Below are 26,185 nucleotides of genomic sequence, written 5' to 3'. Positions count from 1 at the left end.
TCTCTCCAGCTTTAAATATCTTTTATTTGCATTTTAACCCCATTTGACTGTGCATACAGGTTAATTCCAGATTCCCTGAAGTGCTTTCATACAGTTTGCTGCTAAGCCAGCATATCTTGTATATTCTAAATCTAGGAAGATACAGCCAAAAGTCTGAGCCCTGACTCGCTCTATGCAAGAAATCAGATGTCAGTATCAAAGCAAACACATGGAGAAAACCAAACGAGTCCTTACGGCCCAGATCACAGCTTTGTGTTATTTTGATCCCAGGTTCTGTGTGCCTCCCACAATCAGTTTCAAGTCAACCTTCTCTTAATACTCCCAGAGAAAATGCCAGATCCACGCGTAACCTCTGATCTTTAGATGCTGAGCAAGAGCGCTGCAATCCTAAGGTTTTATGAAATGACTTAATCTTAGTATTTACTACATTTCAAAAGAAGTGTTTGAAGAGCAGCGGAGAGGCGAAAGTGGAGGATGTGATATCTTTTTATTACGATACAGAACTGCTTTGTCTGGGTCGTGCTATCTCTAACTCCAGCACAAGCCTTCTTTAAAATACCTCTGGCAATCGCTTTGCAATTACTCCTTCCCAAAGAGCAACACTTCAATGGAGGGGGATGACTTTGTTTAGCTTTCTCCCTGGCTAGTTCAAAGCAGAGTTATCTGAACCAGCAGACCAAACCCTGCTGTGCCTGGTCTCGCTTCCCACCAAGGGAACACTGCGTGGTACACAGGGCACAGACATGCACACATCAGGCATGCACAGGATTAAATTCCAAAACTTCTTTAATGAAGAAAAATTGCAAAAACAACCAGGGAAAAAAATCAGCATTGAACCTTGCACAAAGAAGTCTCATAAATAGATTTATTATTAAACTATTCAACTGCATGTCATCCATTTTGTTGCTAACTTGCAACATAACTTTTCCTTTTCCATGTGCTTGTAGGGTAGGTCTGGAAATAAGTTTTGGGGAAGTCAACAGCTAGAGAGCAGCTTTTCAGCATCTGCCTTCACTGCTCTCCTGAGCTAACAGTAATTTACTGTTGCTTGAGAGTGACAGCTTCCTTCTGATATTTGAAGTCTCTGTGCTTGCCTGGACAATTCAGCTCAACAATACAGCCCTGCTGCTCCAGGTCTGTGAGCAGGTTATGTCTACACAGCCTTGTACACACAATTTTGGAAGGCAGGTTTGAAAATGTGCCATCAGAAGCTCAGGTAATTATTTTATTTCTCTCTGGGTAATCAGCTCTCTAACGTGACTTGTGCCCTTTTAGAACTATTTGGTGCTTGAAATGAAATTTCAGGTAACCACAGCTGTGAGAAAATGTGCCTCAGGCTAGAAGCAGCTGGGGAAAAGGGGAGGATTAGGGAAAATAGGGTACTGGGGAGGAAGAGGAGGCATGAGAGAGAATCTCAGAGAGAAGAGTCTATATATAAGCTTTTCCTTGTGCTGTCCACACTGGAGCAGAAATAGGGAGAGGTAGTTCTGCTTGCTTTAAATAAAAAAACCTGAAGGTTTGTGCATGAAAGCAAGGTAGGAATAAAAAAAAAAAGAAATAACCCTTCAAATATCTGTATGTCTTTTTGCCTGCAGCGCATCTCAAGATGGTTTTTTTTAAATTTAATTTCAGATTTCATGGCTCAGCAAGCAGAAAACCCCACCCAACATTGAAACAACAAACTAAAAAATTAAAATCTGAAGAAAAGTGCAGAAAGTGGTGAATTTCCTGTGCTTGGACTCACCCGACTCCCGCGTGCGGCCTCTGACGGCCTCGCTCCAGGGCCCGGCGCCGATGGCGTTGAAGGCCTGGACCTGCAGCTCGTACTCCGTCCACTCCTGCAGCTCCTCCAGCGTGCACTCCCGCGCCAGGCGGTCGGGCAGCACCTTCAGCAGCGCTGGGGCGGGCAGGTCCACGCGCCACGCCCGGATCCTGTAGCCCACCGACTCGGGGTTCCCGTTGTACTGCGTGTCGGGGAGCGGCTGCCCAGCGACAGGACACACAACAGCCCCGTCAGGCACACGGCCTGAGCTGGGAACCGACCCCAGCTGCTCCTCAGGAGGGGCACAAGGGGGATCGGTAAAATAATAGACAACAAAAAACCCCAGGACCCAACGGTGATAAAACAGCTGCATTAGCACTTTCTTAATGAGTGCCACCATGAAAAATCTCAATGGAGTGCCACAATTGTCCATGGTTTTGTCTCTAGGTTAAGGGACATAGATGAGAAACAAAGAGCATGATTATTGTTCTTCATGAAATAGTTCAGCTTGGGAACTGCTTGCCACAAGGTTCTGTTTCTGAACCCAAGGCCATAGCAAGGCAAAAATGATCAAGAGGTTGATTTTCTGGTTTATGCTTCATGATCTCTATGTTTCTGAGTTGCTTGGAATTTTTCTTTTGATTTTTTACCTTAATTTTGAGCCAAGTAGGTTTGCTCACAAAACCAAGCCCTTTGCTGTGGGTGTATCAACAGAGATGATATGAATACAATATATTTCAGAGCTTTGTGATTAATTATGGAAATGAATGATAAATTGCTGAAGCATGTGACAAATTCATTTATCGTACATTTTTTGCCTTTTTTTTACTGCCTCTCTGCCTACTCATTTATCAGTAGAGATTCATTCTAGTATTCTAACTCCCCAAGCAATTTCAGAGATTAAAATATGAAATAATTAGCCTACTTCACGAAGTTTGGAGTTTTTCTGCTGTAAAACTAACTACACGATGCCACGGATGGCTGAGATTCAGTTCTGATTCACTGGGAAAGCTGGATACACATTAACATTTCACAGCTCAGAAGACTCTACCCTGCAGGTATGCAGGGCTAGAAGCGTGACCCTCATTCTGCAGGAAGGGAGGAATCCCCAGCTCCCAGGGGAAAACAGATTCACCTGCAGGTCTTGAAATAAAAGACATTAAACACTTTCAAATATTGATGTTATTAAGCATGAAAAGCGTTTATCAGGTCATTTTTAGCTGTGGCTCTTGCTTCTCCTGAACCCTGCAGTTTGACTCATGGAAAACAGGCTTTCAGGCAGCACAATCAATGTTTTAAAGACTCTTAAAACAACCTGGAATTAATTTTGATGGAAGATATGTAGGCCTGGATACAGTACCAACGTGGGCATGATATTCACACAGAAAAGCCATGACAGAGTTGTGTGGGGCCTCTCAAAGGGACTGCAATGGCTCTTCTGTGCTAGTGAGGTGACACCTTCAAGCTTCAGCTTTTGGTCTGGCAAGGTTCAGCATTAAGTGCAGTGTCCTGTTGAGAAACTCAAATTATTCCTTTCCAACAGGAGAAAAACCCTCTTGTTCCCAGCCTGATTTTGACTTGCAGCCATAATGAGTTTATGCATGGAAAAGCTAACATTTGGGCAAAAGGAAACCTGTGCTTCATCAACTTCACACCACAGTAACCCCGGTGGAAAACTCTGCCTAACAGGGGTGAAGAAAAACCATTTTGGAGCAGGTTAATTGCCAAGTAAATCCCAACGTGGCAACTCTGCAGGTAACTGAGATGGGTAAAGGGGCACAGCGATGTCAGCAATTGCCGCATCTTCGCAATTAATCATTTATCTCTGCATTTTAGCGCATAATTCCACACCAATTCAGCTAAATCTAATCTTCCCACAGGGGTGCCAGCCTCGCTGCTGCTGCACCACAGCTCTGAGAACCACAGGATGCTGCCCATGGCTGGGGTGCACCTTCTGGGGACCGTTTTGTACAGAGCAAACAAGCGAGCCCTGGAAAGCGGCAAATTGGCTCGAGCGTCCCGTCCCTGCCCTACGTGTTGACCCAGACTGTGGTCCTGGAGCTCCTCAAAGCCAAGCTTTTACACACAGCCACATTCCCCTGATGAAGTGGCAGAAACAGTGGCAGTAGGCAATTTATTTGATTAATAAGGCACTTAAGGCAAGGCTCAGATTTCCGACTAGTCTGGAAAAGGAAACAATTTGGCTGTTGCTCCTCTGCGCTGAGCGCGATGAGGAGGAGGAGGAGGAGGCGCTTTGGGGAGGGATGCCCTGGCCCTGGGGGAGCATCCCCATCTCCATCCCCATCCCCACATCCCTCGAGCTGCTCACCACCCATCGCAGCCACAGGCTGGTCTCGCTGGCCGTGCGCACGGTGACGCTGCCGGGGGCCACGTCCGGCGGCGCCTGCAGGGTCTGGATGACCCTCGAGGGTTGGCTCAGGGGGCTGGGGCCCACCACGTTCACCTGCCGCATCCGGAACCTGCAGCAAGGGGGGAGAAAAGCAGTGAGTGCCACTGTCAGGGCTCAGGGAATGCTCCCCTGCTTCTCCAGGGAGGGAGGACGGGTGGAAGAATACGAATTAGCGGCTTTCGAAACGTTCTGCAAAGGTCGCCGCACGCTGGTCCCCCTTTGTATTCACTGCTGAATGCTTGATGGTAACTGCTTCCAGATCCTCTCAGGTATTTAAAAAATGAAAATGAGATTAGCTTAGGGTCTATTAGAAACTTAGGTATTTGTGTGAGAAATTTATGTTAATTATACCAAGCCTGATGAGCTTATGCTGGCAGTAAGTGATTTTCTCTGGTGATGCTTATACAATACATTCAGAAAGGTATTAAAATATCAAACTTCAGATAGTCTCATTCCCTGTCAATATAAAAAATATACTGGTGATAACATTTCCCCTCAATTACGCGTTGAAAGAGGCTGATTTATCCCTGTGCTGCATTTTCAGCCTTCCTGCACAAGAAAGATTAAGTTATTTAATATGGATATGCATCTTTAAAAAATACCCTGTCTGCTTGAAACCATCTCTTCTACAATAGAAATCCTTATTGGGTCACAAAAGATTTAGGGAAATCTTTTTTTTTACAAGGAGCACCACATAATTAAGATGTGCTGTATATTTCAGATACTCTCACCCATCACAAGCAACTGGAAGCACCCAGCACTTGCACATAAATACGTGACCTGCTCATATTAAACTCTTAATTTTTGGACCTAATGACTGAGCTTGGGAAAAGGATGAGCCAGTGAACACAGCAGTGTTTATTTACCTGCTCTGATCTCCCTCCAAAGTGCACTGAAGGAAACACATTAAACAAATACTGTCCTGATTTCACCCTCAAACACTGGCCCAAAATATAGGAAAGAAGAATGGCCTGTAAAGAAGTGCTCTGATAATCAGCTCTCACCACGCATTTCCTCAGTGAGCAATGACTGAAGTGTTCAGGGGACAACAAATCCATTTGGCAACAGCTTTCTAGGTTTCAAAAATGTGTATAAAATTGGTCAAGACTGAAGCAAAACCAAAAAAGTTCCTATCTTTGCATGCAGGAGAGACAAACAATAGGCAAAATTCAAGGAGCTGCCTTGAAATGAAAAGTCAAAGGGAAGTGGATGTGTGAAAGATTCCAGCATAAGTGGGACCATTCTAGAATTTAATGAATACAAGAGGAAAATGAGGAGATGTAAGAATAAAATAAACCAAAAAGTTTAACAATTGGGAAAAAACAATCAGCCCAGATTTCTCATATTCCTCATTATTTGCTATCCCAAAAATGTTTCTCCATGCACGTATCTGGGTGTGCAAGTTTTCCTTACTCTTCATGGACAGTGAAGGTTGAACTGTGGTACAACCAACACTTACTTGCTCATCCCTGCCTTTTCAGCTTTAGGATCTGTCTTTATGAGGAGAGCAAAATCCTCTTAACCCGAAGATAATTTTCCTAAACCTCTGCACCAGAAATCTCTACTTAAGTTCAAAAAAATTTTCAAAGACCTTTTAGTAAAACGTTTAGCTCTGGAAGATGAGGCTTAAAACACTTCAGTGGAGAGTTAGTGAGAAATTCAATATGTTCCTAGGCTTGTGACCAAGGGAGGAAAACTACATGCCAGCACTGAGTCAGTTGTAAATTACATGAGCTCTCCTTGGTTGCACCTACTCCTGGCTTACAACAGCACGTGGGTTAGTTAATAGCCCCTTCAGCCAGCACAAAATGGACAAGTTTCTAGAGTACTGATTTAACACTTGCCACTGGATTTCCTTTCCACCAGCCTCTACATTAGCAAGCTGGATCATGAAAGTATTTTTCATTAGGGTTGAGTACCTCAAATTCTCCAGTCTTGTCTATACCACAGCATCACTTGGATTGGATTGATTTAAAAATCAATCTCGTTTAACTGGGGTGCACCCACAATGCAGAGTCACCTCAATCAGTTTAGGCATTGCTTATATCTATTAAGCTTAACTTGGTAAATTCCTATAAACAAAGGTTTCATCTAACTGATGTTACCAAATTAAGTTAAATCAATAAAGAGATGCTTAAGCTGATGCAAATATGTAATTACAGGTTTGCACCAGTTTAACCATGATTGATTTGTCACTGGCTGATGTTCCACTGGTGCTCTCTTCAGGGAAGGAAGTCACAGGATAGCAGCTACTTTAAAAGCATCTCACTGAGCACTTGAATTTCCTTCTCAACTGGATTTTATGTGATTTACAATTAACAATATCAGATTGGTAATTTTAAGTATAACCTATGAACACAGCACAGCTTTTCCCTTTTGTTCAGATTATAATGCTCAGCCAGATGTTTCTGAATAGAAAAGCTGCTTCATGCTGCTATTTACTCTTTTTCTTTTCCATGTTGCAGAGAATTACCTGCTGTTCTTACCTGTAATGAGTGTAGGGAGTGAGGTTTGGTACCTCCAGCATCTGAGCATCAGGTTCATTCTCCACCTCATGAAGAGTCACCCATTCTTCTTCATCACCCAGCACACCAACCTGTACAAGGGAGAGGTTAGAAAGAATACAAAGTAGGTTATATATATATCTGAATATATATATAAATGAATACATATAACCTCTTTCACAATGTGTGTCGTCATAGCAGTGGAAGCACAAATGCTTTTAAACACATTTTCCAGTTAATACTAATTTTTATATGACTAGTTATTTGTAAAGAGAAAAACCCAGCCAAGTTAGCAGAGTTTCCTTGTACCTGATGGGACTTCACTGGATCCTGTGATAAGATCCATTGCAGAAAAAACACCATGAGAGCAATAATACCCTGTTCAATCTTCCTGCCACAATACAAAAGTATCAAGTAGTAATATAAGAGAATGAAAAATAGCCTTGATAATAACTCGCAGGAACTGATGCATACTAAGTAAGTCTCAATGGAGGCAAAATGCCATGGAAATGAAGACAGAGAAACAAGAACAAAGTCAAAGAACAAAAGTGTTTTAACCTCATCTGCTGCTCTGCACTTAGACCAGACTTTTCCATGAGCAGCCCTTTGTAGTAATTAATCACAACATGTTGCCCAACATGGGCCCTCAGCCACAGCAGAGTTAGAAGGGACTAAACACTGATGAGAATTGAGCATTGCTTTCCATGCAGCTTTCTGGAGATTAAACGAAGATGAATCAGGACTTAAAAGGAAACCAACAGGGAATGAGAGAGGCCAGAGCCTGGCCTGGAAGATGCAGCACACGTGGGCAGGGCTGCGCCTGTGCCATGGGAGGAGTGTGGAGAGGGGGAGAAGAGAAGGGCTGGATGGCTCAGCATCACTTTGGAGATTTGCAGGTGCTGAAACCCAGGGGAGCTCAGGCAAGGCCCCTGGAATAATCCCCCAGCACTGAGCATGTTCCTCTGGTATTCCAACCCCACAAAGGGTGGGTGCAGCCCAATTCCCTCACCCTGGTACCCACAGTCAGGGCTGAAGGGTGCAGAGGGCACCTGGGCAGCTCTTCCTTCAGAGTCTATTCACAGATTTAACATCCACAAAGGCATCTTATCCCTTTTTAACCTACTGACACCATCTATTCCCACAGGCTGCTGTGGCAACAATTCTAGAAGCTCACAACCCACTGTGTAAAGAGCCATTTCCTTTAATCTTTTTTAAACAGATCCCTTGCAAGTTCTGTGTGTGAGTTACAGCCACAGACACTGTCAAACACTCGACAGGCACCACAGCCCCAAGTATCTCACATACCCTGAGTACTTCAAATAGAAAATTAGGTTTCATTCACTCTTTTCTTTTTTTTTTCTCCTCTTCAGAAGAAGCAGCCTGATTTATTTATAGATGTTTTAGTTCTTCACTCACCCAGGACTTGATGTGCTGCATATTTATGTTTGTGCATGAAGAAATGACACAAAGAAAATTAGGCCAGAGAAGTAAGTTCTGCATTGCACTGTGGAAAGAAGCCTCTCTAATCTTCCCAGCAGAACACTGATCCCATGGAGGATGTGGCTGGATAGGTCTTGATGGGCCTTCCAGACTTGTTGGGGGATCAAGGTCACTGCCATAGACTAAACAATATATAAAATAGATGGTAGTGAAAATTTTGTATCTTTAAAAATTCCCAGTCCTAACTAAGCTCCATAAATTGTAGTGAAGCCCATGGATGAGGAATCTGAAGGAAACAAGTTGAGATGGGTCTGCATGGTAAAACATAACATCCCTAAACTGAACCTGCAGAACAAAGAATTGAGAAAGAGATTTAAAAGAAAAAAAAAAGCCCTACACAAACAAAGAAAGAACGAGAGTGTTGATTTCAGTCAAGGAAACAGAGAACACTTTTTATTAAATGAATTGTCTATTAATACTGTAGGAAGTCTATAGTAAATGCTTATTTTTGCAAATTTTGCACGTAACGGCATCACCTCCAAGTGCTGCAGTAATTGTATAGCAACAATCCACAGTGCTCTGGAGGCTGCAAATAATCTCCAGTGGTGACTAAGTTGTCTTTTTTGTATTCTAAGAGCAGTAAGAGCTTTTTAAAATATTTCTTACCTAACAAAATAATGAGAGAGAAAAAAAAAGGGCCCACAGGTTGCAATTGCTGTGCAGAGCAGGCAGGTCATTAATACACATTAAGGGCCACAAGGCCCAGCAGGGCTGACATTGTCTCAGTGAGACATTTTCTGGTGGGCTGCAAAGGTGGAAATTAAGGATCTTGTACTAGGTCCGTGTTGCTTGGAAGAAGTTTCATTTATTTATTTAATACATATATGTATGTATTCTCAGAAGTGAGCCTAAAAAGAAAACCTTCAGTGATGGACTTTATATTTTTAACTTCCCCAAAATCTATGGCAGATTCCAAGTTTCAGGCTGTGGAAGGAAAAGGAAACTATTTTTGCTGAAACACTCTGATGTCAGATCAGAGGAAACTTATCAGTTTCAAGAATCAGAGTACAAAGGGATTCCCACGGGGCAGAGAGAACCACGGGCACTGGTTGGGATAAAAGAGTCCTTTGAGGGGCAGGAGAGCCCACTCTGAGCCGCTCTGCAGAACATCAAGTGAAGTTAAAGGCTTTTCTTTCTTGTAGCTGTTTTTTTGGATAACAGTGTATGCACACTTCAGAGCAGGATGGTGTTTGTTGACAGATCACACACGCTCGTGGGTGCTTTGTTTTGGGAGGCAGATGAGGCACCAGCTGCTTTTCTGTTACCATCAGCAGAAAAACTCCTCGAGGAACAAACTCTGCACCTTCCCTGTGCCACGGGCCCACAGCCCCCAGGGACCCCAGCTCTGCCACAACAAACACACCTCTGTCCCCTGAGACACTTCACAGAATGCTCAATAACCATCAGCCATCACTGCTCAGCACATATTCACTGCCATCCCTCAGCTGCTCCCAAGGCAATACCTCCAATAAAAGGCCATATTCCTTCATTATTGCAGAAATGAGACAGTGTAAAACAATATTGGGAGTGATGTCAGAGCCTTTTGCTTCTCCATGGATTAGTTTCTCCACTTCTTAAAAGGAAAACATTACATATTTTATAAAATGACTCAACATATTCTGATGGAATGCACTGCATGAGCAAAGTTGCAGAATTCTGACTTTAAAAAGAAAACCCAAAACATTCAAATTTGGCATGAAAAAATCATGTATATAAGACAGAAACGCCTCCAAAACTCCAGTTATGAAGTACTAACTGCAGGAAAGGCAAACACAATGTTCTTGTACATTACAGAGGTAGCCCTTGTCCTGCTATAGTTCAGGATGTGACAGAGTTTTCGTTTTAGAGCTCCATAACTCACACATTTGAAATCGCTCTGGGAGAAATTCGGTTCAGGCGATGTCAGCCCCGGTGCAATTTTTTTTCTTACTAAATCCTTACATCGATTCAGCCATTTTTGATTTAGAGATTGTCAAGGGCATAAAACTGTCAGAGTTTCAGACACTTTATTTACCAGCTCTGAAGTGAAAACGACACCCAGAGAATCACCTGGTGCAAAGGATGAATCCTATCTGGGTCACTGGCTTCACCCACAAAACCACACAAATTCGAGGCTAAAGTTGCAACTTCTTTCCCAACTCACAGCTTTAGAAGGCAACACAGAGATAATACTTTAAAGGTTTTACCACTTTGAAACTCTGCTCCTGCTCACCATGACATTCATACAAAAACCTTTCTAAAAACAGCAGAAAGGCTTTAAGCAAAAACTCTCTATAATAGTCCATACCCTCCTGGCTCCAGGAAATGTGATGCCTCTTCAGAAACAGCTTTCAGCCATTCTGCAGGTCTTGTGCTGCCTGCAAATAATGTTAATCACCAGAAAAACACACCTGACTGGGCAGAAGTTACCCCAGATTCTGTAATCAGCTCGATGGCGTGGACTGAGAACCCACCAAGGCACAGCCAGGGTGGCTTGAAAATGGGTCACCCTCAAGGTCCCTTCCAACCCAAACCATTCCATGATCAATTTAGACACATTTTTCCTGAAAAAAAAAACCCCAGGAAAAAAATCCAACAAAAGAAAAAACTGGGCTGCAACTGCCAGAGAGCACAAACATGAAACTACATGAACACCAGCAGGGATTTGTAGTCATTCTTGGCTGAAAATTGCAAAAAAAAAAAAGTCAGGAATATATGCTTGAACTGCATCTGAGAGAACAGGATGGCTGGAAGGATTTCTTGAAATTTTTTGTAGGGGAACAAGTTACCTGTGAGTGTCAATGCCACAAAGCAGTGAGACTGCTGGTCCCTCTGAACAAGTGTCAGTAGAACCTTTTTACTGCATTTGAGCCTCATCCCTTTAATTTATACTCTATGTAATATTAAAAAAATGTTAGAAGTATTTTTTAAACAGCATTGGTATATTTTTTTATTTCTCTGTTTGGAAATCCAGTTTCTTCCAGTCCTGAGTCTAGATAAAATGATGGAAAAGAAACAATCTAGTGATTTTTAAAAAATCCCTTCAAAAGTACAGAATGTACCTTCACTAGAAACACAGAAATGGGATTTTTAACGCTTGATATTTCAGTATCTACCAACACTAAACTCTTAAAGACTTGATCTCCTCTCATGCTCATTGACATAATTGAGAATTAGTTCCACAGTGGCTCCCATGAATTTACACCCAGGAACAAAAAAGCAGAAACCAAGGCCAGATGCACAAAAATTTCACGTCAGCTGGAATTCCCAGCTGTGTTTCTCATCCAAATTGTTCATGAAGTATCAGACTTCAAAAATGGCTCTCAGCCAAACTGGAGCACTTGGAACATTTTCTAGACCTGCCCTCACCAAGGAAGCTTTCTGCCAAATAAAGGAACAAAGAAGAAAAACACGTTGGCGGCAGGTTGGTTGTGATTGTGAATACAAAGCAGCTGAATTTTGTCTGTAAGGATTCAGATGTTGAGAGAGAAAGGTAAATTCCCAGTAGAGATGGAAGAGAAGAGTCAGAATTATCAGGGATGTCCAAAGCAAAGGTGTTGCCCAGCTTACAGAGGGGGAGGGATGCAGATGAAGAGCCCAAATCACTGATTATGTTTTATAGCTGAATGTCACCCTGTCCCTTGGCAATACCATCAGCTTTAAAATCAGAGTGTGCAAAACCACCCCTTAAGTGGCTTTTAATTTAATGCCAAGGCATGAAACACTTAACACTGCTATTAAAAGCTGTACATGGGTCAATGAATGAAAGATCCAGAAGGACAAAACCCCTCCCTCCATTCCAGTATTGTACAGCCACAGCCCTCCAATCCCACACAGTCCTAAGGAACAATTATGGCTGTCCATGCTAAAATATGTTGCAACACCAGCCTGCACCCCAGCATGGACAAATCCCAGCTGAGAACAGACCACATCAAAGGCAGAAATGGACACTGGGGTGGCACTGGCACCACAAAACAATTTTGCAAAAGCTCTTTGAAAGGTGGGCAGATCCAAGGCAGTTTAGATCCAAGTGGGGACAGAGGCATTCCTGCCCTAATCTCTGCTCCCAGGGCCATGTTCACACCCCCTCCCCTCACAATGATGTTCTGATCACACACAGCCTGTGCACAGTTGATCTGTCTGAAAATCATTTGTTCTTGGCTGGATCAAAGCTCGCAGCAGCTCCAGGTCTGATCCTGTGTCAGCACAGACAGAAGGCAGGAGGAGGAAAAGTCTTGGTAGGTGGGATGGGGAGAGGGAACAGGAGCAGGACAACCAGAGCTCTGCTTTAGATTGGCTAAAAGTGCTGTGAAATTGCACTTTCAGAGAGAAAGAGTTTGAGAGGAGTGCTGGCAGAAAGGGGCTGTGAACAAAGGATTATATGCAGCTGTCATCCTGGAAACAGGATTTCCTATATCCTGAGGACTCACCAATTTTACTGCATACCTGAACTGATTTTCATTAATCAGGTGAGCAAGAGTTTTTATTTTTTCCTGAAATCCACTAGGAGCAACATTTCTTGTTGTGCTGAAGCTGAGCAGTGAGGTTGGTGTAGCAGAAACTTGCAGGGCTGCTGTGGTTAAAAGGAATGCCCAGATTCCTCAAGGACTTGGCTGTGCTCCTTCTTCAAAAGAAACAAATAATTCCTGGATCTGTCAGATCCAAAAACCCCTGGACTTTTCTAATGATGCATGAGATGTTGGTGAGGGTTTGTGAACAAGAAAGACTCTCCCTGCACAGCAAGGACTGTTCAAACCACTGTTTGTACCCAGGGCTCTTCAAGGATGCAGATGAACTTCATGGTAATTATCACTGCAGTTTTAAAGCATTCAAATTTGCTTCACTTCAGCAGCATTCTGTAACTCACTGAATTAACAAATTCCTACCAACATCAAATGCAGTGCTCCAGCAGGAAAATGCTCCTCAGAATGTGCTAAGCCACCATATTATTGGATTTTGGTGTTTAATTCTGTAATATGCCATAATGTGTATATAAATGGCACAAAATGTACCAACTTGTTCACAACAATCTCATTACCAAGTGAAGTGATTGTATCAACATGTCTAAGTGGTGATGGTGATTTAAGAAGTCCAACATTTGGTCTTAAAAACAGATTACAGTATTTATAAAGACCTGTGGGAGGAAAGGAAGAAGCAAAGCTCATCTGTCAGGAGAACAAATGAGGAATATATAACTCCTCCAAGGCATAATGACAGCAGAAAGAAGGATATTGTTTAAAGCTGATGGAGAAGAGAATTCATCCTATTCATATCTAGAGGCCTGGATAGAAAACCTTGATATATTCCATTACAAGATAGAAAAATACACTCAATCTCATGAATAATGGTATCTTTACTGTTCAGTGCAATTCTTTCTATACTTCTGAATCTATGAGATAATAATTCCAAACTTTTGAAAAGACACCTCACAGAACCTGAACACAAGTTTCAAATCCTTTTCAAAATAGAAAGATGGGACTAAAGCTCTGCTGTGTGTGCTGTTTATGGTGTACCTGGTGCTCTTCTGAACATAAACAAAACCCCATGTGAATTATTTAAAGGATAAGCATTCTCACATACATATATACATATTATATGTTATATATAATTTTTTTCTGTTGTTCTTCTGAACAGAAGTCCCAGCATTCATCTGACTCTTTTCTCTCTGGCTGGCACAGACATTTCTGAACTGAGCCCCTCAAACTCCCCTGCATCCCAACCTTCTCAGAACCCTCTGGACAGCAACTCCAGCATTTACAGAGGAGCTCTGCTCCAAAGTTAAACAAAAACTGAAATCCCAAGGGTAATTCATCATTTAGGCTCATTTTAACCCCCCAGAAACTTCATTAAGATAATTTTGTCAGGGACATACCTGGCCCTCCACTATCCACTTGGAGATGGAGGTTTTGCCATCGTATCCCGGGCGGAATTGAAGCGTGGCAGAGCGAGGGCTGATGTTGGAAATCACCAGGTTGGTGGGAGCACCTGGAAGTTCTGGAGAAAGAGAAAAATACATGAGAGGTAGAAACACTCTTTGTCAGCCAGTAGCACAAGCTGGCATTCAGTTTCCAAAGGAAAAGGGCTCTATTTGCCCCACTTGTGCTTATTTTTATTTTTGGCAGAGTTTTACCCACAGCATTACTATTTCTGCTCTGAGCATGCACCACATTGTCACAGATCAAATGAGAAAAGAAAGAGCACATCTACAGAATTACAGGGACTGTTTTAGAGAACCTTCCCAATGAACAAACCCTGGTGGTTCCTGGGGGAAGGCACTTCCCAGCTCCAGGTCTGCCAGGTCACCTAATTCCACTGAACTTCTGTTTCCCCAGAATTAAATTACAATAATGTTTATTTCCTTCTTAGAGGACATACAATTACAACTGGAAAAAACTCCACGTTTTGGGTAGTGTATTTAATATTGACCTATAATATCTAGGTTTTCCAGGGCATTCCTTATGCCTGATAAAGTAGATGATTTTTTTTTCAATTCCTGTAGCAAATAAAGAGGGTGACCTCCTACAAGGAAAAATCTGAAGCCCTAATCAGATCTTTGCCTCCCATCAGTCAAGATTACAGTGGCATTTACATTTTTAATATCATCTGAATTAACAACAAAAGCAAGTTCAGGAAAGAAATTAAATATAGAGTGTTTATAATAAATTCTCAATAGTTACCTGCATTCATAACAAATGGAAATAACTATTATAATCAGTAATTATACAGTGGAAGGTGTCCCTGCCCATGGCAGGGGGTTGGAACTAAATTATCTTTCAGGTCCCTTCCAACCCAAACCATTCTGTAATTTTATGAAAAGTCTGCATTCTGTGCAACTGCAAAAGGCCAAAACTGGGCAGGGTTTTGGCATATATTTCAGATATGCACAAATACCCAGTATTTCTTGGTTCTTACTTCACATTTGTGGGAACCACGATCGATCAACTAACCCTGCCCAAGTGGGATAATGCTGTTATCTGGCAGGCACCCTGCCATCAGATATCATGGCATTGATCCAGTCTGCAGCTTGTCATAATTACCTACGATTAGGGAACAGAAGGGCAAACATACTTGAGGACACACAGAAAAGTTAAATAATACTGGGGAAGGGAAAAATTGGATTCCCTCAGTGATGAGCAATAACTGCTCCACTTTGGAAAATTCTACTTGTGTAACCTCTATATTAACTGAAACTGCTTATTTGAGGTATGAATTGGCTGTTTAGTTTGCTTTTTACACTGGTTGGGGCAGAGTGTAGAATTTTAAAAAGAAAATACAAAAAGGCTAAAAGTACGGGTGCCCAAATGGTAGCTCAGACAATGTGGGACAGAACTGCCTCCTCCCAAATATTTTTTCAGGCCAAAACTTCAAATTCTTGTAAATAAGATTTTAGTTTCACTATAGAAGTGAAACACTCATAGTTGACATAAGCTATATTACTTCCACATGGAAAATCCTTTCCCTTTTAATATCACCCAAACTCTGTTTTTTGCCCCAAAGCAACACTTTGAATTGATTCAGGCTTCATTTTGATGTCACTTTGTAAATGTCAAGAGATTCTGTATTGTACCCACTTTATTACTTTGTCCATTCCATTGTCATACCCACACTTTTTTTTTCTTTTTGGTATTTGTATTAAACATCCTCAACTTCCTGGAAATTTCAAACAGCAAATATCTTCACTTTAACATTTCAGCCTATCCCAAAAATTAAATCCAAATTACGCGGCAGAGAACTCCAGCGCTTTACAAATAAAATAACTTTTATTACCGCTGAACTGAAGTAACCTGCGACCTTTGGAACACAGAAACACCAAGAACCAGCAGGTTTGTTTTTGTTTTGTTTGCTGCAGTTTGACCGACCTGGGGGCACTCCAGAGGAGATGGTGGAGGAGGTGACCCAGCCGCTGCCCTGCGCGGTGACGGCCGCCACCTCGATGGTGTAGGTGGTGAGGGAGGACAGCCCCGTGATCTTGTACTCCAGGGTGCTGTTGGACAGGCTGCGGGCCAGGCGCGACTCGTTCCTGCCATACACCTCCCAGGAGATCTGGTACCCTGCAAAACACATCACCCACAGCTCAGGGGGGCACCAAGAACCCAGAGAATTCCTGCGTGGCCTTGTGGGCAGTGGTGGATCCTTGTGCCTTAAGCCATTCCTTGTGATCACCTTTTATAAACCCTCCTTGAAGTAATCACTGGCTAAAATACCCAAGTATTTTTAAAATGTTGTTATTTCCAATCACCCACAGCTCGGGCAGGCATCAGTAATCCAGAGAATTCCTGCATGGGCTTGTGGGCAGTGGTGGATCCTTGTTCCTTAATGCCATTCCTTGTGATCACCTTCTATAAACAGAAAAAAGCCCTCCTTGAAGTAAACACTGGCTAAAACACCCAAGTATTTTTAAAATATTGTTATTTCTGATAAACAATTGATGCAGGTACCCCACAGAGCATTATCGTCCTGTCATGAGGACATGAGGTCTCAGCTGTCTTTTTTTTCCATGCTTGGTATGAAATGGCCTGGAAAACTGGAAATAACCTGACAGAAAAGTGGCCTTTAATTCTGTGAACTCTACAAAGCAAACAGGAAGAAACACTAGGAAATATAACATCTACTGGAATATCTAATTTAAAATCTCAATGTGCTTAGCAGGGCTTTCTCCCTTTGCATGCTGAAGTAACCTTCAGTGCTGGCTGTCTAGAAATACTTAGAAATCTGCCAATAACAAGCAGGCAGGAACATTGTGGGAATCTTCTAGGAACTGAAAAACCTCTACTCCCCACCGCTTGTTCCTTGCAGAAATCCTTCAGCAGGGTGAATCATTATCCTTTCTTTCAAAACCATCTTGGAGCCAATGCATTGTCCAAAGCTGCACCTGCCCTGACCTCCATATTATTCTTCTATCATAACCAGACTTTCCTTTTTATCTCTTTGATAACCACTTGCCTTCCAAGAACTTTTGAAACTTTCCACTGTCTGATTTGCTCAATTTTACCTCCAAATCTGCTTGTCCTCCTCCTGCCCAGTCCCACTTTATTCTCATTCGAACCCATGTGAACCTCGCTGTGCCAGTCCTTGGAGAGCATGTCTGAAAAGTTTGCTTGATTGCCGCTTTCTTTGTGATTTGACTCAGAGGGTGAAAAAAAAATACACATAGCTCTTGAATGCCTGTGAAATTGAAGTGAGTGAAAAGGACTAACAGAAAGGAATCCCACTGAGTGAACCATGCACAAGGCAAACTGGCTAGAGAAACTCCCTACTGGGTTCCTGTTCCCATCATCTAAGATGAGGAATTCAGACCAGTTGGAGGGCTTGAAGGTTTTTTTAATTTTTTTTTTTTAAATAAAAAGACATGATAAGCTGATTAACATATATGAATCGATGTAGCAAAATCCCTCATGGTATTAACCAGCAAGAATGAATCATCTCATGAGCCAAAGGCATGATGAGACAAATATTTCTGCACGCGTCTGAGAGGTGTGAGACGTTCTCAGTCCTCTCTTGTGAGCTGCCATCACAGACAGGGATTCATCTTGACCTGATTTTGCATGAGAATGGGCTCAGTGTGCTCACACAGTCACTAATTATGTTTCAGGTGAGGGGGCAGTGATAAAGGGAGGTGATGCTTCAACAATTCCAGCTACACCATAAATGCTCCTCTGACTTTGCACTGCAGAGGGGAAGGGGAAAAACTCCTGAATGCTCATCTGGAACTGGTTTTAAACAATTATCTGAGTGGGAATTAATTAACTCAGTAATTTACTGATCTCTTGGAAACACTGTGGTGTTTTGATGCTCTTTGAATAGGCTTAAGAATCATTTGCCAGACCAGAGCTGATGTAGCACAGACAGGATTGTGATCTGTAGGAAGATTTTGACAAAGTTTAAGGGCTCTGTTGCCTGAATTAACAGAGGGTGAGCAGAAAGGTGGGGGCTGACTGTCCCCTGTGTTTGATGCTCAGTCAGAGGCATGAAGGAGTTGCAGACAGAAGGACCATCACAAGCACCCTTTTCTTTCAATAGCTGTGGGTGCAGCCTGTTCCAGACAATAAATAACCAGAGGAAGATAAGCAGGGGACTTTTAATGCTCCCTCTATCCATTTGTTGCTTATGGACAATAGAAATTGTCACTCAGCACACACCAGGCAATCTTCAGTGATTGAGATATCTCCTTTCCCATCTGGATAAGCTTAGGTTATACATCAAATGTTGGTGATTATTCTTTGGACATTTTATCTCTTCTCCCTTGTGACCACAGAAGAGACCCAGCTTTCCCGCCCATTAAGCACATAGTCCCTATGTATTTATTTCCTGGGGAAAGAATGAAAAATTTTCACCAAGAAAAATATCCCAAGTTTCTGTGTAGATTGAAGAAAAGGCAAAGAGGCAGTATTTACTGTCAGGGATTTCAGTCCCCAATGCATAGTTAAATTCCTGTCATATAAAAGATGAGAACAGAAAATCTGTACATACACAGCGAGCAGACACAAAGCCAAACGCAATCAGGCATAACAAAAACAGATGGAAAAAAAAAAGTGCTGAAGGAAAGGAACAACAAGCACTGCACCCCCAAGTAGCACTGCAGCCACACTGGGTGGCAGATGGGCAGAACTCTGGGCCATGTGGCTGGTGAGAACACACTCCCTGTGTTACAGATGTGAGCCGTGCCTGGGAGCACAGCTGGATTTTCCAGAGGGATTCCCCTGGCTCCGCTGTGAGAGAGGACAGGGAAGGTGCCACAGATCCTTTCCCCACACTCTGGCACTCCACAAAACACTGCCTAACGGGAACTAATGACCAGAGGAGTTTCAGAAATAATTTTCTGTTGATGTGGAGTAAATTCTCTACACGAGAGCACTACACCCAATCACAAACTGTCCTTCCACATCCAGATCCTCATAAATCAACGTTTGCTGAGGGAACGAGGAAGATACTGAGATTTACAGCAAGAGTAATGGGCAATTTCCCAGAGCAGGTTGGCTGCTGGGCACCCCCTCTGTGCTTCCCTCCTCCCAGGGCCCCTGCAGGGAACAAGAAGGTCCAGTAAAGACATCAATGAGCAGAAATGATGAATAATTGCCTCCCTGAGCACTCAGATCTCCAAGCAGCCCTCTCTAAACCTTTGAGGTGCTCAGGGCATGAACAATTTTGCTGTTCTTCTATCCCAAATGCAATTTGCATCATTAAGGAGGTTTCTTTTTTCCTTATAGACTCTGCTGGGCATTTTCACAGTGGTGTTTTGTCATGAATGTCTTCAGGTGATTCCTTCTGAAACAATTTACCCCAAATACAACCCAGTCCATCATTTGGCTCCATCTGGTTTCAGTCCGTTCTGGGAGGGGACAGCTTGTTTTTAGCAAAGTAATTCTGCAGAGCTGCTACCTGCTGCTTAACAAGGAGCAGTATTACATCATCCTGGGTGGAGGTACCTAAATTTAAGCACTTGGGCTGGCAAGGCTTTGGCCATCCTCACTGAATCAATACTGCTCTGCTTTCAGGAGTCATTAGGTTCTATTCTCAAACCACTTAAATCAGTGCATATTTCAGGCAGGTTTCCACAGTGGAGAGGCAGGGGATGGTCTGCACAAGGACTCCACAAACAGCTCAGAGCACACAGCTACAAATGAGGCACGTCATAGATACAGAGAGGAAAACCCTATCAAAATAATTACACCTGTCAAAAAAATTACACCTCCAGACAATTACACTGATATAATATTTCAGTGGTCAAGGGTCAGAAAACCTGATATTTTAAACTCCTGAAATGCATTTTAAAAAAATGGTAATGTAATTTAAAAAAATTACACATTTTAGAACTCTAAAACCAAAATATTTTGATCCGCATGAAATTATTTTCTCCCTTCCCAACTACCTCCAGTAATTTAAAATCTGGGAGTTTTTTGTGCTTCAAAACCTTGAAAACCTTTGTTAAATGGAAGGTCCATCCTGTGCAGCTGCAATAGTTTCCCATCTGAAAATAATATTGCCTCTGTTGATAAGAACTAGAGGTTTTCTCAAGTATTTATACTTTCCTTTATAAAAAACAGTGAAGTTGTTGCTGTTGTATCTAGACTGGCATACAGTAAATAGATAAATAGCTTGTCAAATGGCAGACTCATCAAAGGGAAACAAGAGAGTTCTGAGCCCTTGTGATAGTTTATAACAGATTAAATAATGACATGCAAATTCTGTCACGCAGTCCACAGCCAGACCACTTGATCACAGAGGAAGGATTCTGCTGATTTCAGGCTTGGTCTTGATTGCAAACCCCAGCAATGCCAATCCAGACTTTGCAGCTGTGAGCTCTGCATAGGGACCCCCCACCCTTGGGGCAAAGGCCAAGCATGGCCTCACAAATTTCCAAAAATTCAGTAAAGCAGGTGGAGGTCACGGAGGATTTAACAAGACCAGACGCCCTGTGGGGAGCTGATTTCTAACACAAACTGCTTTTCCAGTAAGCACAATCATGAGCTGCCAGTAATTGGAACTGTACTTTGTGTAACACTCCCTGGTGACATCTCAATTACCCAGAGGAGGGGCCAGGAAACCAGCAACAGCCCAAATTCTCCCTAAATGCTCCACTACACAGTTTTGCACTGCAGAAACACATTCCAGTCCCCACACACTGAATAAAAAAAAGAATAAAAGCAGAGATAGCAGCTGATACCTGTGATGATGCCATTCTTCTCTACAGGTTCTTGCCAGCTGACCTTGAGTGAGGTGTCCAGAATCTCAGTGAAGCTCAGGTGTCCCACAGCTCCTGGCTCTGGCAAATCAGAAGAGGAAAGCTGTTAATGGGTGAACTCCTTAACTGGGATCAGATTCACGTGCCAGGGTTAGGGATGGAGAAATACGGCCCTGAGCCAGGGCTAAGGGAGGCTGGAAAACTCAGTGAGAGGAGAATGCAAGGTGGGAAGAAACACTCTGGCTATCATCATGTCAATTATTTCACCCAGTCACCATCCCAAGTGTGTGGAGATCTAACAGCATTGTTGTTTTCCCTCAAGGATACCTGTGAGGTGTTTGCCTGCCCTGTTTTGTGCAGCAACACCACCAGCAATCCCCTCACCTGGGAAAGAGCCTTTTCTCTATGCAAGGTCACAGCAAGGACAGAGTCACGAGTCACTGCTTGGATAAATTCCCTCAAAACAACTCTAAAAATGTCCAACATAATGGCAACTGTCTTCTGTAAAATGAATACAAGTGTGTGAAACTTTTTAAAGGGTTTTTATGATGTAGCTCAAGAGCTCTTAAAAATTTCAGCTCCCTAGTGTGCAATGAAAGAGCATAAAATGGAATGACTGTCAAGAATATGCCATCCTCCCTCAATTTTGATCTTCAGGGGAGACAACCTGACTGATTTTTGATCCAAATGCTGTTCTGTCCTCAATCGATGCACTGGAAAAAGGAGGTTTTGTTCACTTTATATTCACTGTGCTTCTGTCATTGGATGCCTGCCCGAGCATCCTCCAGCTCCACTGACATCAGTTGGCAATTTCTTGTCTGCAATTTCATGTTTTGTTTCCTCCTCAATTTAGTCCAGCCTCTTATTCCCCTCCAGCTATGACAAAAAAAGCCCAAACCCTGCCAGTAGGTCAGCTACAACCCCATTTACAATTCTGCAGTCCCAGGGAGGAAAATTCCCAAAGCCACTCTGCAGTACCCAGTAGTCAAAGCACACAGAAGAACTGCTGAGCCTGTAGTGATCCCAGGAATGCCTGACAAGAGCATGGAATTATCACAGTTTGTGGAGCTGCAGATATTGAAACCACACATTCCCAAAGCTTTGCTCCAATCAGCCTCTGCAGTTGGGGCCCAATTTTAAAGTCATCAGGAAACACAGGTGCAGGTGACTCCAGGCCAGGTTTTATCTGACCCACAGCTTGTCAGCAAACAGATCCCTGTTTTCCTAAAGGATTGCCTAACTTTGCTATCCAGACAGAAAATGATCACCTGTGAACATGAGTGACAGGCCTTTCAAATCTTTTTTCCCATCACATAAATCCTGAAGCAACTCAGCTTCAAGGAGTTCTCTGCCAAGATGCATTACACCATCCTGCAAGGAACTTCTCCAGCGCTGTGAAAACCCAGAGAAACAATTCTGCAGGGTTTATAAATAAATAAATCAACCCTGCTCATCTCTCCTGCTGAGGCTCCTTGCAGCATGTAGCTGGACACACCAAGAAATGTCTCAGATTATCTAGAAAATACAATGGCTCTCTTGGTTTATGTTTCCTGATGGAATTCTCTTGTGTTTAAATCAGCATGGGATCCCAACATTTCCCTGAGATAGCCTCAAGGAGCCACCCCTGCTCCCGCTTTGTGGAAAGTATTTAAGGTTCATTTCTGCAGCCATTCTTTCAGCAGAAATATTAAAAGTCCCTTTCCTCTTCCCAGCTGATTAATTTTTGTGAAATCCAAGGAGTTTCGTACCTTTGGTTTCTTACCCTTCTGCACTCACTGAGATCAACCATTCTACTGTGGGTTCTACTGTGCTGAGAGGGAGAAGACAGGTGAACTCAAACATATTTACAAATCATCAAAAGTTAAAGCTAAAGCTTTTTTCCTTAGGAAAATGGGCAAAAAAGCTGATAATGCAGCTGATAAAGCTGGTAATAAGGAACATAATACATGTTTCTCCTTTCACCACACCTTTTGCTTTCATCCCAGACACACAAGCTGGAGTTCAGATTAGTGGCCCCCACAGATTTCTGGTCCTTAAATTTCTATCTCTGGGAAGCTGTTCTAGTACATAGAGGAGAGTAACCACACTAGGAAAAATCCATGGAAGAGTAATTTTCTCCAGGTTCCTTCAAAAGTATCTCATGAAAAATTGGATTAGCACTTTAGCCTCACTCCTGTGAATGTTAATGACAGTTGGATTCTCCTTTACGGGAACACTGACTAACCCAAAGGATCCCTATTAAGGCAGAGCAGTATTTCTAAAAACAATATCTTAATGGATGAACGAGACACTTTTTATTCTGGTTTAAACCTGCAAATGTGCAGCAGTGTTTATGATCCTCCTGAAGCACTGGCCAGAGCCAAGATCACAGTGGACACAGTCAATTTATCTGTATCAGACACACATTGCACTTGTTAGGCCCAAATATGTCTTGAGAAAACAACTTTGGCCACAGAGACCAAACCTTTTTCTGGTGCAGGAAATAATTTACATTCTAAACCATTCAGTTCATTTTATTTAATCCTGCCTCCAGTTTTTCAGGATGCAAGAAACTGCCTTGCTGTGCTCCTGGTTCTTTCACAGAAACACTTGCAATGTAATATAGATACAGACATTTTCAATTTATTGAGTAACAGCAGGAAACAATTGTGAATTAATCATTGACCTCCACAGGAAGTTCCAGTGCTCAGTTCCTAAGAAGATCAATTCATATTTATTTGGGTGCCTGAACATGGATTTAAGAGCACAAGGATTTGCAGACATAATGCATTATGTGTTGGCTGAACCAGACTATGAAGCTCTTAGCTAATCATCAATATAAGAGAAAAACTCATCCAGATTTAGTCCATAATGAAACAAAAAAAAAAAATCAAATATTTGCCACAGGCTGAAAGAACACCCATGGAAAACTGGCTGAGATCACATGAGAAGAGACTGCTGTGAAGCCAAGGTTGAATTTTAAGCAGAGAGATTTAAAATTGGGGTACTCACTGTCCTCCAGGGTGCGCAGGAGCTGGGGAGGGCTCCGAGGGCCATCCCCTGGCGTGGTGAAGCACAGCACTGAGGTGTAGTAGCTGGTGAATTTCTTCAGGTTGGTGATGCAGCCACTGTGGACCCCATGGAAATCCGGAGCGATGGTGACCACGGTCACACTCTCTGGAGCATCCACCGGCCACGCCAGGAGCTGGGAGATTCAAACAGGGATGAGCTCTCATTAGGAGTTGTGTCTGTTTGGAATCAAAGTTGGTTTGGCTGCCAAAACCATCTTAATCTGATTGCAAAGAAGCAAGCAATGCTGTTAAAGCACTGTCAGCTCTGATGCTGAACAGATGGATGCAGCTCTGTGACACTGGAGGGATGTCTGTAACACTCACTGCTGATGGGGATCCACCAGCACTGCAACTCTCCATGGCTGCTGCTGAGCAATGCCAAAATTATGGCAGATCATTATTCAGATGACACGAGCCTTTTGTCTCATCAGCCTGGCCAGTCTCTGCTGCTGAAAGCACGCAGAAGGAAGAAAAGGACTTTCAGTGCTACTCTGTCATAAATGCTTTATCTTGTTTTCTTAAAGATCCCACAGTCTGGGGAGGTTATTGGGATCAGAGGGAGAGAGATGGGGTTCTCACAGCCCTTCCAGAGCTCCCCCAGCACCCCAGTGAGCAGCCCTGCCTCACAGGCTGGGAGCATTACAGCTCAGTGGACTGGGACATCCACGCTGTGAATGATTCAAGCCGTTCTGGAACTACAGAAAGAATAGAAAAACGGTTGTAAAGATGATTACTACAATTTTCAACACCTGAGTCCCAAAAGTTAGACTCCTGAAGACATTTTCATGCATTTAAAATAGGGTGCTTGTCAGAGGAGCTCAGTCTTGCAGGTTTCATTCATCTCAGTGGATGTTCTGGGCAATCAATATCTCTGAGAGAGCAATACCTCATGTGTAGGTGCCTAAATGAGGACTTAAAAAATTCATTTTTGGCAAACGACTTTGAAATTCTGAAACAATTTTTGAAATCGCCTTAAAGGCTTAGGGGTCTAAAACTTGAAAGTGTCTATGAAATTTTTATTTTGTCCAAAAATCCTTATCATGTGGCTTACAGGAGAATGTTAAAATTCCAGGCCTGACTCAGTATCTGTTTAAATCGTGGTACCTGTATTGATTTCTGGCTCATAAACATGAATAGATACCTGAAATTAATAAGCCATATTTGACACATTCAGCCAATGTCTAGAGTCCCTGATAACCAGAAAGTACAGTTAGGGGACTATTAGGAGCAATTTTGTTAGGAATATTTCATATTTGAGAAAGTGCACTTTACAACTTATTGAGGTGCAAATAAATTTCAAAGAAAAGATAAAAATGTATAATGGCTGAAGAGGAAAGTAAGTTTATTTTCTTTTCTAAATCACCTCTGTGCATTACAATTGGCATTTATAACTTTGGAAGACTGAACTCTTGAGCGCGTGTTTGTGAGGAAGTGTGTGCAGAAAACACAGGTGAACAATTCTGTCACTTAAAGGAAAAAATGGGTTTAATCCTTAAGAAAGGCAAAGGCCTGGCTTTGACTACTAGAAATTTATAAATCATACACAAAGCTACTCTAGAAATGAGTGACAGAAATGATCTCATGCAGTCTTTGTACTGCAGTTCCCAAGCCCTGGGAGAAGCAGGTTGGTAAAAGCTATGGCAATCTACTGCAATCAAAGAAATACAAATTATGCTAATTTCAGAAGGTTTTATTGGCCACTGACAGATACAAATGACAATTTTACTTCTTTTATAGCATTGCTGAAGAAATTGAAACAAAAATGAGAGGTAGAGCTATGCAATGAGATGAAGGACCTTTACACTGAAACTCTGAATATAACAGAGAATGAAAATTTGAAATAAGACTTTTGCAAACATGGGTTCACTGTGCTTGGACCTGCAGCAGAAAATTACAGTGCACTGCAGTCCACTGAACCCCAAAAGTGCTTTTATTCTCCATAGTCTGAACAGAAGCCAAGTGCTATTTCTGTGCTGGAGTTTCAGGGTATTGTGCTGCAGCCCTGTCAGTCACTGAGCCTTGAGAGCTGATTCTATCCCTGCCAGAAGCAGACACACACATCTCCTTTTATTTATTTACTTCTTCAGCAGAGAGATTCTCAAACCACTGCTGGCCCTCATGAGAAACACATTGGTTTGGATAGAAATACCAAAATTCCCATGCATATCTCTGTCTCAATTCTCTGTCACTCTGATACATTCCTAGAGAAGGATCAAATCTTCTGAAACATCTCAAATCCATGTACAATCCCTTAATTCACAACTTGTCTTTTGAACTACAACATCCTTCTCAAATCAC

At 42.5% G+C, this 26,185-nt stretch overlaps 1 protein-coding gene across 5 annotated transcripts in view; it reads right to left on the bottom strand.

The window, feature by feature from the left end:
• The window catches only part of SDK1 (sidekick cell adhesion molecule 1), a 387,510-nt gene that overhangs the window by 81,761 nt on the left and 279,564 nt on the right, over positions 1-26,185 (bottom strand). For all 5 annotated transcript variants that reach the window (XM_064725525.1, XM_064725524.1, XM_064725523.1 and 2 more), the window contains 7 exons: positions 23,829-24,021; positions 20,820-20,918; positions 16,015-16,206; positions 14,028-14,149; positions 6,659-6,768; positions 4,092-4,242; positions 1,745-1,982 (listed from right to left, as the gene is read on the bottom strand). In XM_064725525.1, coding sequence (XP_064581595.1) covers positions 1,745-1,982; positions 4,092-4,242; positions 6,659-6,768; positions 14,028-14,149; positions 16,015-16,206; positions 20,820-20,918; positions 23,829-24,021 — 1,105 coding nt within the window. The remainder of the gene's footprint in view (positions 1-1,744; positions 1,983-4,091; positions 4,243-6,658; positions 6,769-14,027; positions 14,150-16,014; positions 16,207-20,819; positions 20,919-23,828; positions 24,022-26,185) is intronic.

Source organism: Zonotrichia leucophrys, chromosome 14 (assembly GCF_028769735.1).
Source record: "Zonotrichia leucophrys gambelii isolate GWCS_2022_RI chromosome 14, RI_Zleu_2.0, whole genome shotgun sequence".
In the NCBI taxonomy this organism is placed as follows: domain Eukaryota; kingdom Metazoa; phylum Chordata; class Aves; order Passeriformes; family Passerellidae; genus Zonotrichia; species Zonotrichia leucophrys.
Note: the sequence above shows the minus strand (reverse complement) of the source record. Positions and strands in the feature narration are given on the sequence as shown.